The sequence below is a fragment of the Cetorhinus maximus genome, chromosome 19 (assembly GCF_964194155.1).
Source record: "Cetorhinus maximus chromosome 19, sCetMax3.hap1.1, whole genome shotgun sequence".
NCBI lineage: Eukaryota > Metazoa > Chordata > Chondrichthyes > Lamniformes > Cetorhinidae > Cetorhinus > Cetorhinus maximus.
The window spans coordinates 57,972,734-57,986,409 of NC_135897.1; the positions used below are offsets into that span (position 1 = coordinate 57,972,734).

A 13,676-nucleotide genomic window follows, 5' to 3' on the forward strand; every position below is an offset into this window, starting at 1 on the left:
TTCAAAGGCAGAAAGAAATAAAGTTGAAGGCAATAGATAACAAAGTGATTTTTGAAAATGTATCAAACTTGGCTTGTGAAATGAATGCATTTTGATAAAGAGAGATTCCTGATAAGAAATAATACACTTTAGAATTTTAACATAAATCAAAGTCAATGTAATATAGCTTTAAATAAGTGGATTCAGACTTTCTTGGTTTAAATATATTTTTTGGTAGCTACCATTATACTGGTGAATTCTTGGTGAGTTTTAGAGCAGGATTCAGAACAATCTGATGAACGGTGATCTCAATCTGAAATGTTGGCCAGGATTTTACAGCCCTGCGGGTGGCGTGTCTCCCCCTAGCGCATGCGGCGAGCCATTTAAACCTCCACTCAGTTTGGTAGGACCGCAAAATCCCGCCGGGTGGGAGGGGCTGTAAAATCCTGGTCGTTAACTCTGTTTCCTTCTGCATGGGTGCAGCCTGACATGCTGAGTATTTCCAGCATTCTCTGTTTTCATTTCAGATTTCCGGCATCTGCAGTATTTTGCTGTTGTTTCAGAAAAATAAATTGGTGTTTTTTTTTAAATTCCAGTCTTTCAAATCTGAACGGATTTGATGTACTTTATAAATGGCGCTCTGAATTTTAACCAAGGTCTTTTGAATCCACACGCATACATATAAAATTCGGCTGAGTGCACTAAAATGTGAACATTTTCCGGTTCAAGAAAAGTAAATTTGAAAAATTACTCATACCCAGTACAGACACAAAACCCCAACATACTGGATCAAGCTGTAGAGAGCCATATACTTAAATATGCAAAATGAGGAGACCAGTGCTGCCCTTCCCTCCCTGTTGGGATAAAAACAATATAAAGACATGTATCAGTAAGCTGTCAGTAAAAACATTATACACGTCTAATGCTTTTCATTCCCAAACCTGCCTGCCTAGACTGAAGCCATCCCCTTTACCAGGGATAGTCAGTGATTATGTGATTACACCCTTCTGCATGTAATATTACTGAACGACATAAGGTGCTCATTGTGCAAGTTCTATGTCATGTAACTTCCACTGTATTGTAGCCCAAGAAGGCATGTAAACAGTGCTGAATTCAATATAAACACTCTACATTTAATAGTTTGAAGTTGGGTAACCTTGGTTGAAAAATTAGCCATTTCAACGTGAGGCTTTTTCTCAATATTTAAAAAAATCACTCTGGAATGTATTTTTAAGGCAGAGTGATGAATAATGCATGAATATGCAAGGAAGACAGCATTGTAGGGCTAGATCCTGGATTATTGTTTCAAGGTATGTTATTGTACTGTTTGGATCAAATGCAAGAATGACAAATACAGGGCAGAATTTTGAGCTCGGCGGGCAGTCACGGTCAGCTGGCCCATGATAGACCCCCTACTGCGGTTTCGTGCTGGCGGGCCAATTAAAGCCCATCCAGCGTGAAACGCGGCTTCTTACTGGTCGGGAAGAGCCGAGCAGGGGTGGGGGCCTGTCAGCCGCTGGGTCCAATGGCGACCCAGTGGCCGGTTTAAAAATGGCCCCGGCAACCCCTGGAAGGCTGCCAGCGAAGAAGACACCTTCGGTGTTGTCAACGGGAAATTATGGCTTCCAGTGTGGCTGCAGATGCCAGGTGGGAGGGCAGGTCGGGTGGGCCCTCGGCCCCCTGGTATTCTGATGAGTGCCTCGCGGTCCTCCTGGAGGAGGTGGCTGCCATGAGGGACACTCTTGTCCCCAGGGATGGAAGGAGGAGGCCACTGCCTTACAAAAAGAGCTTGGGAGGAGGTTGCAGTGCTGGTGAGCAGCCATGATGTTGTGTGGCGCTCCTGGGTCCAGTGCCGCAAGAGGTTTAATGACCTGCCACACTCAAGAAGGTGAGTATCGTGTTGACATGGATCAGTGTGTTGAAGTGTTAAGGTTTGGCCATTGCCACCTCATAGGAAAGGACCATTTCAGACATCTGGGGTGGAGGTGGCAGCCCTGGCATGAGATGGTAGCACTTATTTGGTAGCCTAGCTAAAGGAGCATTGGATCAAGACATCCCTGGTGTCCCTGCCTCTCTGGAGGTTACCGAGGTCTGCCCTCAGTGTTCTCCTCACCGTGCTCCTCTTTGGACTCACTACTGGACTCATCATCTGTGGTCTGTGGAGCCGCGTCAAGATCCTCTTCCTCCAGTGGGTCCCCTTTGCCGGTGCCAGATTGTGGAGAGCATTGCATGCGACCACGATCAGTGACACCCGCTCTGGGGTTATTGTAGTGCTCCCCATGAACGGTCCAGGCATCGGAAGTGAATCTTCAGAAGACCTATGGCTCTTTCTATCACCGCCCTTGTGGAGACATGGTCCCTGTTATATTGCTGCACTGCCTCTGTTCTTGGGTGGTGGAGAGGCATCATAAGCCACCTTTTCAAGGGTAGCCCTTGTCACCCAGCAGCCATCCATCCAGTCGGGCTGGAGCACTGAAGAGACCCTGGGAGTGTCTCAAGATGCACGTGTCATGGGAGCTGCCAGGGTACTGTGCACAGATTTGCAGAATATGCATCCTGTGGTCACACGCTATCTGCAAATTGTTGGCTGGCTGTCTGCCCGTTTTGCCCGTGTGATGAGCGTGAAATTGCATGGACAACGTAAAATCGGTGTCAATTGCCTTTTTAGTGGCCTTAACTGGCCTCTTAATTAATGGTGGGCACGGCTCCAACTCCCACTTGTGCCCATCGACCAAAATATCACGCAAGCAATCGATGACGTTAGGATGCTCACCCGACGTCATCACGTGCTATTTTACGCTCGAGCGGGTCAGGCACGCACCCGCCCACTCAGTGAAAATTCCTGCCCACAATATTTAAGGAGCTATTTATGTACCATATTTAAAATCAGTAGAATTTTAAACCTACAAATTATTTCTGGCATAAAGGCTGAAACCTGGCATAATTCAAGGGAATGTGATGGTAAAATTGAGCTTTGTCAGATGTTAGAATCGTATCTCTCCTGCCTGAATTTTTCTTTTACGAAATGGAAGGACATGGTAGGATCTGGACATTTGGATGCTAATCTGGGAATTTTTTAAAAAAGTCATAAGTTCACCTTGGGACTGTCAACAAGCAGGCCTCTTCCAAGAAATTACCTGAGCCATATGGCACTTGAGAAGGAGTTGTTCATTTGTTTTGAACTGCATGAACTTTAATTAATAAAAAACTGAAAGACTAAAGACAATCACATGGCAGAGGCAAACCTTAAGTTTGAACCTGTGGTTTTATTTCATTCTTATTGGGGAACAAGCTGAGGAAGGAAGGCTACCCTGGCTGGGTGCCTCTCTCTATCTTGCCTAAAATTGTGACTATCAACCTGTAGCCACAGAACCCTCATCTGAGTGTAATTAGTCTGCAATTGGACCTGCAAAGCTGAAACCAGTTGGTGAAAACTTCCAGACATCCATCGGGACCAGCAGCCCATCTTCATATGGGGGGATCTCCAAGTCGACAGTATCGAGACCGCCAGACTTTATCCATTGTATTTTTAACTGTCTATGTGTGTATGTGTGCGTGTGTGTATGTGCGTGTGCATGCGTGTGTGTGTTTAATCATTCTGCATTTGTTGAAAGAAGCCTGGTCAGTCTCTATTCTTCTGGGTACTGGAGGTATAGGTACACAATTGGCCATTTTGGTGAGAAAATTAAACATTTAAATTAACATTATGGCCTGCGGAGTAGTGGGGCTTGATAATTCGCTCACTCCTCCCATCCTGGTCGTAACATAGGTAGCATGTTCACTGAATGGTGTACCACACCCTCCCCACTCCTCATCCCCAACCCCCAACCAATGTCCTCGCCATGTAAATAGTTTTAAATGTAGGAACAAGTGCAATTAAGACTATTAATGCTGACATATAACTAGCAATTATCTCGAGGACAGAACATTCCTCAATGTGTGTGCAATGCATTTTTGCCGCCCACACAAACTTGAGTAAGTGAGCAGAATTTAATGCTCCCCTGGAAGCAAGCTGGGAGGTGGGAGAGCAGTATAATGAGGTGGGAAGGGTAGACATCCCTTCACCCTCCTGTCTCTCGCTGATTAAGTCCAAAATGGAAGGGTTCAGGATGGTCTTCCTGTCTGAATGCCAATCAGGGCCCTTAAGGGAGACCATTGAGGTTCTCTATTCATTGGCATCTAACTACATTTAATTCTCAGATAAAAGCAAAAAACTGCAGATGCTGGAAACCCAAAACAAAAACAAAAATACCTGTAAAAACCTAGCAGGTCTGACAGCATCTACAGAGAGGAATACAGTCAATGTTTCGAGTCTGAATGATTTTAATTCTCTCTTGCCTGAGACCAGCAGGCAGAGCGAGCATGTGGTTTTGCTAGGATTGCAGGATTCTATATGGGGTGAAGCCCCTCTTCGCTGCCCTGCCAGTGTATTTAAAGGTGGGGAGGCACATAAAATAAAGTGGGTGGCCACCCCACTGCCTTCCCACCCACCCCTGACCTGTTCCCCATAGTACGGGGCAGGAGTAAGGCATAAGGCATTCTGCTCACCCTTAGGCCTATTGAGGCCATTAAGTGGACAATTAACTGCCACTTAAGGGCCTCGTTCCACCTACACCGCGATTTTTGGGCATTCAGAGAAGGCGGGCATCCCAGCAGTTTTGGCAGGAATTGGGGGAGGTACCTCCCTTTATCCCCTGTGCCCATTAGGGACAACTCCGGTACCCTCAAGTTACACCTTTCTCCATCCCCCTCCCCGGCCTCTCAAACACAACCTGCCCACCCCAAGTCCAGTCCCTTGCTGGGGTCTCGCAGCCGTGCCCGCCCAAAATCCCATGATTTGCCTTAAGTCCAATATTCATCTTTACTTCTTCTTTGAGACTTGTTGTAGTCCCAGCAGTGGACACAACCTTCTGGCACAGCTGGATTGGCTGGCAGCTGTCTAGGCCAGGACCTGGGCAGAAATCCCGTTCTTAACTAATTGCTGCCTCAGTGTAATATCATTGCATGAGAGCCAGATTTCACATCAGTGAAGTGCCATCCGTCTTTTAGGTTGAGGGTGCAGTAACTCATTCCCCTTTCAAACCACCCTCATGGTGCAGAGTTCCATTGGCTACACGCACATTGCTTTGCAGGTGCTGCTTTTCAACTCTGACCTGTGCCGCTTATCAACTCTGACCTATACTGTAACTTCAAGGAATTCTACTCCCTCAAGCTTCAGCCGTTGTATGATTATAGGCAGTGCATCATGCAGGACAAAGGCCAGTTTCCTGTTGTAGTCATAGTGCCTTTATTTTGCCGCAGTCCATTATGCCAGTTCCATTTGTGCCACCTTGGCCAACTAAAGAGTGACTAGCGGGCAACAAGGTCTGTCTGCAGACAGTACAGCAAATGACTTTGGTGCATCACGCAGCGTACATACAATGACAGCCATGCTGCCATAGGAATTACCAATAGAGCAGTCTAGTGATGTGTTGAAAAATTGGCCCAGATTTTCCGGATTCCGGGTCTTTGGAGACCGTACATATCCCAGAAGATGCGCTACAGGATTCCTCAGAAGTTCCAGGAGTTGCCCAGGAAGTTTGAACTTCTGATGGGCAACTCCTCTGCTCTCCAGACCCCTCGTATAAGTCTCTAAATCTGTGTTAGAGTCAGAGACTTCGGACAGTTCTGATTTACTTACCTGAGTAGTTATCCAGGCAATGTTAGACATAAAAATCTTTGTTTAGCTCATTGGAAACTATACAACTATTGCTCCCTCAACCATCCCCCCCTACACCAACCACACCTCCCAACCACCCCCCAACACCCCAAATACCCCCTGACTGGCCTGACTAGCCCCCACCACAAAGCTCTCCCCCAACCCTCCTAGTCCCTCCTGACCTGACCTAACTAGCCCCTACCACCTGAATCCCCCTGACCTGACTAGCCCCCAACCTGTCAACCCATCCAGACCTGGCCCAGCTACTCTTTGAACCACCTACTTACCTCACCCAGCTTCAACCCCACCACCCTACCCACCAGCCATCCTACTCGCCTGCCACCCACACTACCCAGCTGCCACACTGCCACCCTATTCCCTACCCACCTGCCACCCAGCCACTACACCCACCCTGCCAACCTACCCACCTTCCACCCTACCACCACACTCAGCTCCGCTCTACCCCCTTATCCGCTTATTTCACCCACCCTACCCACTTACCTCACCCATCCTGCCTCCTTACATACTACATCCACCCTACTGTTAGGAAATAGAGATAGCTTAAGTAAGTTATATTTGTATTTGTGGGTGTTAGGAATGAGATTTAGTTTTAATATTTAAGTTTGATTTGTATTTCTGTATTTGTATGTTTAAAAAAAGTTGAGTTTTAGTTCCACTTTAAAAGGTGCCTGCATTCATGACTCTTGAAGGGAGTAAAACAAACATCAAGTTAAAAAGAATGGTGCTCTTGCCTAGCAAACAGGGTTTGGAATGCACTACCTGGAAGTGTGGTGGAGGCAGGTTCAATTGAGGCATTCAAGAGGGCTTTGGATGATTATTTAAATAGAAACAATGTGCAGGATTACGGGGAAAAGGCAGGAGAGATTGGCACTAAATTAAAATGCTCAGAGAGCCGGTGCAGACACGATGGGCCAAATGGCCTCCTTCTACACTGTAACAATGCTATGATTCTGTGATTCAGAAAGGGAGGCTCCACCCAGACACACACAGACAGAGAAAACTAAAGAAAAGCAGTTTGGGTTCAGATAAAAGCAGTTTGAGTTCAGTTGGAAGCAGTTGCCAGCAAAAGCAGCTGAGGGGCCAGATAGCAAGTATCAAACTGAAGTTGAAGCCGGCTGGGCAGGAGAGGAAACTGCAGAAGCAGGTTCCAGAAACTAAAGAAAAACGTCCCCAAATCCAGGGGAGTGGATTAGGGAAGATCCAAGAGGACAGTCTAGTCAAAGGGCAAATACAGGAATCTGGAAAAATGTTCTGTTCTGTGGAAGTGAAAGTAAGGAGCAGAGAAGGCAGCTCCAAGCTTAAAGGGATGAAAGCTGCAGGACACAGATTTAAAGTAATGTGGGCGTGCGAGAAGCCGGAAGGTCCAAGAAGACAGCTGAAGGTCTGTAACTCTTTACTATGGGTATGTGAAGCAGTGGCGTTCTGTTGGCATGGCTGAATCAGTGAGAGTGCGTGTGTGGAAGGAAGCTTGAATGCACATGGTGATCCAGGGGAGAGGAACATTGGGAGGAGTGTTTGAAACCCTGAGGTGGACACTTGTGGAAGCCGTCTGGGAGAAAGCATTGTTTAGGAGAAGATTCCAGAGTGAGTTCTTGGAGAGTGGAGATTGGAAACCCTCTTGTGAAAGACAGAGTTCAGTGAGACCGGTTGGCTCCTGATGTGACAAGCGTCTGAGGGGGTTGGTGAGAGATCCATGGCATCTGTTTGGCGTGGCATCTGTCACTTGGTTTCAGAGTGTGGTGTGCCTGACCACAGGTCACCCATAGGTTTACATGGACTGCGTACTTACTGTGAACATTAGAGTATAAGATAGCTTTTGTATCTTGTGATATCCTTATGAGTTTGTATATATCTTTAAAGGTATAGTTGTGGATGAAGGGGGCGTGTAATATAGTTAATCTTTTCTTGTTTAACAAATGTTTTATTCTTTTGTTAAAAGTTCATTAGCTGACTCCTAGGACTCTGTTCAGTAGGCACTCTCCACGTATCTAAACAAAAAATAAAAGTTAGGGTCTATCAAGCCAGGTTCCACCCTGGGATTAGGCTTGTACAGTAGTAACATCAGCTGGGATCATGACACTACCCCCTTACTCACTTACCTTCTGTCCGTAGCATTTCAAAGAAGCTTTGGGACATTTAAACTCTTTACTTACCAGAATACAGCAGCTAGTACCGTAAAAAGGGGATATGGTCCTTGTGCGGATTTGCTTCGCTGATGTTTCTGAGGTTTCCTGCGCTGACTGAGTTCTACAGGATCCTCGATCAGCAGATGCCCAGAACAATCAGAGGAAGGTAAGAGGGTATTTCTGTCTAATCAGGTTTGAAAATAGGGATTCCGATCCAAATTGAAAGATTTTGGTCAATGCTTCTGCTGCTTGGATCGCACTGGAGGAGCCCTGCAGTATGTGGCAGAGTGGGTGATAAGATTCTCAGTGGTCTGCAGCAATGCCGCACAAGCTCAATAAGGTGAGGGACAGCCCTTGCTGGTGAACTGCTGAGGAGCAGGAGGAGAAAGAGGAAAGGAGGAGGTGACCTAGGCAGGCCCTTACTGCCTTGGCTGTCCCTGAGCAACTAATTTGACTATAGCCCTAATTTACAAATTCACCAACAGTCCCATATCTTGCCTCCTCTCTGCCAATGGCCATCACAGTATCTACTAATTGGCTACAATGCAAAAATAAAATCCATCACAAAATAAGCATTCCAAACCAAATTTATAAATGAAAGCATGTTTTAGCGCATGCAAACAAAAACTAATCACTCTTGTGCATTTCATTAATTCTGTGTACCTTTGCCTATCTTAGTGTTCTTACTCAGTGCCATCCCCATGGATGTAACATGGCCCAGGAGAACAATCCCCAAGCAGCCCTGACCCTACAAGGCCCAGCTTCAGACTGCACCATCTTGGCATGGGCAGCAGCCACCTTGGCTGGCTGGTTGACAGGCAACAGAAAGGGCACTGGAGGAGTTGCAATGGTGGGAGGATAAATGCTGTTAAACTGAGAGAGGACAGCAGCTTTGTGCTCCATACCACTCAATTCAGAGCAGCACCACATCAATCCTAGCAATTTGCTGGAGGACAGATTGCGGGACTGCTGTGATACCCTGCAAGCCTCTTTGCACAGGCACTGTAATCCACAGCCTTAATGACACCAGCCAGAGCTTGTGTGACTTCAGTCTGAGCTTCCATTGAAGCATCCAGATGCTGGATAACTGATGTTTATGTTGCAATGGAGGTTGCAACATTGGCCCTCAGATGCTACACCATGGTTGGGTCCATAAGTGTGCAAACGACGTTGATCACCAACTTCCATGCTGGAAAGGCTGGGCTTCAAACTCGGCACAGGGCTCTGCACAAAGTTGATACTGAACTCTTCCATGTTCTTTGAAGTTGACCGCAAGCTTTCTGGCAGGTTTCCAAATGCACCAAGCATTTGACTGTAATTAACGCAGAAAATGCTGGCAAAACTCAATAGGTCTGGCAGCATCTGTGGGGAGACAAACAGAGTTAACGTTTCAAGTCTGTATGACTCTACTTCAGAGCACTTAACTGTGCTGGTCCACCAGCATTCTTATGTTGAAGACTTCATCTGGGTTCTCTGCAGTGGAAGCGGTGTTCAACCTTGTCCTTCGGTGAGCTTGCCCTTGAGCCATCATTGTTCCCTGCCCTGGCTGTAGCAGACTTGTCCTTGTGTCTCATCATGTAACAATCCTGCCTCTAAATTATCCCCTAAGATACCTGCAGAATCAGTATCTGAGCTGCCATCTGCGAGTATGAAATAAAATTACTGTGCTGTGTCCTCATCATTTTTCTCTTCCTGGTGTTCTTTCACTGCCTGACCAAGTTATGTTGCCTCCATTTGTGTGTTGCTTTGTCATTGAAGAGAGAGAGAAAAAGTGTATTAGTGAGTATTGTACATCTGTTTGGGTGATGTCGTTGTCATGGTTGACTAGCTGGCAGTGTGTGCAAGTTGTAAGATGTGGGTATGAGGCTTGCAGCAGTGCTGTGAGGATGTGGTGAAGCATATGAATGTTAGGCATGAGTCCTGTTTGAGATTGTTGGTGGATTGAGGAGTTGATGGGGTATGGTCAATTCAGCATCTGAGTTGGCATGATATAGCATGCGAAGATGCATTCATTGACCTTGACCACACATGAGGTCATTATGAACTTCAAATGTTAATACATTCTTGTGGTGCATCTGGGTCCTTAATATTACCTCCATGGCTGCTTGCACTGCCTTTCGACCATTTGTCTGGAGGGCCCTCTGTGTCTCCCTGTATGGAGCATCATTCCTAATTGCCAAACGAGATTGCAGCCCGTGCTCTCCCAAGTTGTGCCATTCCTCACAGTTTTCTAGTTCAGATACACTTGCATGACTGGCCAGCACCTGCTCCAGTTACAATGCACCTCCCATTTAAGAGGTGCAAGCTATCTTTAAGCAGTACATTAAAATTATGATTTTGGGCCCCTGTTCATGTGTGCAGCCAATAAACAGCACGACTGCATAAGAGAAATCAACAACAAAACAGCAACAAGTTGGCTTTCCGCCTGCATTTCAATCAACAGACAAAGGTTATTCACGCAGCCCATTGTCGAATTTCAGATGCTATTCAATTTAACCCACTGCATTTCTCAGCAAGGATTCTTCAATCTGATTGGTTAAGGAGACATGCCATTGCTTGCCCTGTTCAATCTTGGTCTCAGGTCCCCTGTTGAGGGTACCCCTCTGTTTTGGTTCTCCAATTACACTGTGTAAAAACCCACAGAAGTTTGTAGGCATATTTAAGTACAACGACTACATCACCATTGTCTGCAAAATCTGGGCAGGATACAATTACAATTTTTAAAAAAATGTATTCATGGGCTTTGCTGACTGGACCAGCATTTATTGCTCATCCCTAGTTTCCCTTGAGAAGGTGGTAGTGAGCTGCCTTCGACAGCTGCAGTCCATGTGGTGTAGCTAAACCCACAGTGCTGTTAGGAAGGGAGTTCCAGGATTTTGACCCAGCAACAGTGAAGGAACAGCGATATATTTCCAAGTCAGGATAATGAATGGCTTGGAGGGGAGCTTCCAGGTGGTGTTCCCATCTATCTGCTGCCCTTGTCCTTCTAGATAGTAGTGGTCATGGGTTTGGAAGGTGCTGTCGAAGGAGTCTTGGTGGATTCCTGCAATGCATCTTATGCATCTTAGACAGTACACAGTGCTGCTATTGTGTGTCATTGGTGGAAGGAATGAATGTTTATGGATGTGATGCCAAACCTGGACGGTGTCAAGCTTCTTGAGTGTTGTTGGAGCTGCACTTATCTAGGCAAGTGGAGAGTATTCCATCACATTCCTGACTTGTGCCTTGTAGATGGTGGACAGGCTTTGGGGAGTCAGGAAGTCGGTTACTCGTTGCACGATTCCTAGCCTCTGACCTGGTCTTGTAGCCACAGTATTTATATGGCTAGTCCGGTTCAGTTTCTGGTCAATGGTAACTCCCAGGATGTTGATAGTGGGGGATTCAGTGATGGTAATGTCATTGAACATCAAGGAGCGATGATTGGATTCTCTCTTGTTGGAGATGGTCATTGCCTGGCACTTGTGTGGTGCGAATGATACTTGCCACTTGTCAGCCCAAGCCTGGATATTGTTCCGGTCTTGCTGCATTTGTACATGGACTGCTTCAGTATCCAAGGAGTCGTGAATGGTGCTGAACATTGTGCAATCATCAGCAAACATCCTCACTTCTGACCTTATAATGGAAGGAAGGTCATTGATGAAGCAGCTGAAGATGGTTGGCCGAGGATATTACCCTGAGGAACTCCTGCAGTGATGCCCTGGAGCTGAGGATACTGACCTTCAACAACCACAATCATCTTCCTTTCTGCTAGGTATGACTCCAACCAGCAGAGAGTTTTCCCCCTGATTCCCATTGACTGCAGTTTTGCTAGGGCTCCTTGATGCCATATTTTGTCAAATGCGGCCTTGACATCAAGGGCAGTCACTCTTACCTCACCTCGGGAGTTCAGCTGTTTTGTGCATGTTTGAACCAAGGCTGCAATGAGGTCAGGAGCTGAGTGTCCCTGGCAGAACCCAAACTGGGCATCAGTGAGCAGGTTAATGCTAAGCAAATTCCACTGATAGCAAATTTGATGGCCCCTTCTATCACTTTACTGCTGGTGGAGAGTAGAATGATGCGGCGGTAATTGGCCAGGTTAGATTTGCCCTGCTTTTTGTGTACAGGACATACCTGGGCAATTTTCCACATAGCCGGGTAGGTGCCAGTGTGGAGCTGTACTGGAACAGCTTGGCTAGGGGCGCAGCAAGTTCTGGAGCACGTCTTCATTACTATTGCTGGAATATTGTCAGGGCCCATAGCCTTTGCAGTAACCAGTGCCTTCAGCCTTTTCTTGATATCACGTGGAGTGAATCGAATTGGCTGAAGACTGGCATCTGTGTTGTTGGGGACCTCTGGAGGAGGCCGAGATGGATCATCCACTCGGCACTTCTGGCTGAAGATTGTAGCAAATGCTTCAGCCTTATCTTTTGCACTGCTGTGCTGGGCTCCTCCATCATTGAGGATGGGGATATTTGTGGAGCCTCCTTCTCCAGTGAGTTGTTTAATTGTCCACCACCATTCATGACGGGATGTGACAGGACTGCAGAGCTTAGATCTGATCCCTTGGTTGTGGGATCGCTTAGCTCTGTCTATCACTTGCTGCTTATGCTGTTTGGTATGCTAGTAGTCCTGTGTTATAGCTTCACTAGCTTGACACCTCATTTTTAGGTATGCCTGGTGCTGCTCCTGGCATGCCCTCATGCACTCTTCATTAAACCAGGGTTGATCCCCTGGCTTGATGGTAATGGTAGAGTGGGGGATATGCCGGGTCATGAGGTTACAGATTGCGGTTGTACACAATTCTGCTGCTGCTGCTGATGGCCCACAGCACCTCATGGATGCCTAGTCATGAGTCACTAGATCTGTTTGAAATCTATCCCATTTAGCATGGTGTTAATGCCACACAACACAATGGAGTGTATCCTCATCGTGAAGGCGGGACTTCATCTCCACAATGACTGTGCGGTGGTCACTCCTCCCGATACTGTCATGGACAGATGCATCTGCGGCAGGCAGGTTGGTGAGGATGAGATCAAGTATGTTTTCCCTCTTGTTAGTTCCCTCACCACCTGTCGCAGACCCAGTCTAGCAGCTATGTCCTTTGGGTCTCGGCCAGCTCGGTCAATAATGGTGCTACCAAGCCACTCTTGGTGATGGACATTGAAGTCCCCCACCCAGAGTACATTCTGTGCCCTTGCCACCCTCAGTGCTTCCTCCAAGTGGTGTTCAACATGGAGAAGCACTGATTCATCAGCTGAGGGAGGGCGGTATGTGGTAATCAGCAGGAGGTTTCCTTGCCCATGTTTGACCTGATGACATAAGATATTATGGGGTCTGGAGTCGATGTTGAGGACTCCCAGGGCAACTCCCTCCTGACTGTATACCACTGTGCCGCCACTTCTCCAGGGCCTGTCCTGCCAGTGGGACAGGACATACCTAGGGATGGTGATGCTGGTGTCTGGGACATTATCTGTAAGGTATGATTCCATGAGGATGGCTATATATGACTAGTCTGTGAGACAGCTCTCCCAATTTTGGCACTAGCCTCCAGATGTTAGTAAGGAGGACTTTGCAGGGTAGACAGGGCTGAGATTGCCGTTGTCGTTTCGGGTGCCGAGGTCGATGCCAGGTGGCCGTCCACTTTCATTCCTTTTTTGTGACTTTGTAGCGGTTTGATACAACTGAATGGTTTGTTAGGCCATTTCAGAGGGCATTTTAAGAGTCAACCACATTGCTGTGGGGCTGGAGTCACATGTAGGCCAGACCAGGTAAGGAGGAAAAATTTCCTTCCCTGAAGAACGTTAGTGAACCAGATGAGTTTTTACAACAATCGACACTGGTTTCATAGTCATCATCAGACTTTCATTTCCAAA

At 46.9% G+C, this 13,676-nt stretch overlaps 1 protein-coding gene across 5 annotated transcripts in view; it reads right to left on the reverse strand.

Moving 5' to 3' along the window:
• LOC144693818 (putative cation-transporting ATPase 13A4) overlaps window positions 1-13,676 on the reverse strand; it is a 130,561-nt gene that overhangs the window by 25,303 nt on the left and 91,582 nt on the right. For all 5 annotated transcript variants that reach the window (XR_013579604.1, XM_078563872.1, XM_078563871.1 and 2 more), the window contains one exon: window positions 737-833. Coding sequence is in view for 4 of the 5 variants with exons in the window: in XM_078563872.1 (XP_078419998.1) it covers window positions 737-833 (97 nt within the window). In the remaining variant the exon portion in view is untranslated. The remainder of the gene's footprint in view (window positions 1-736; window positions 834-13,676) is intronic.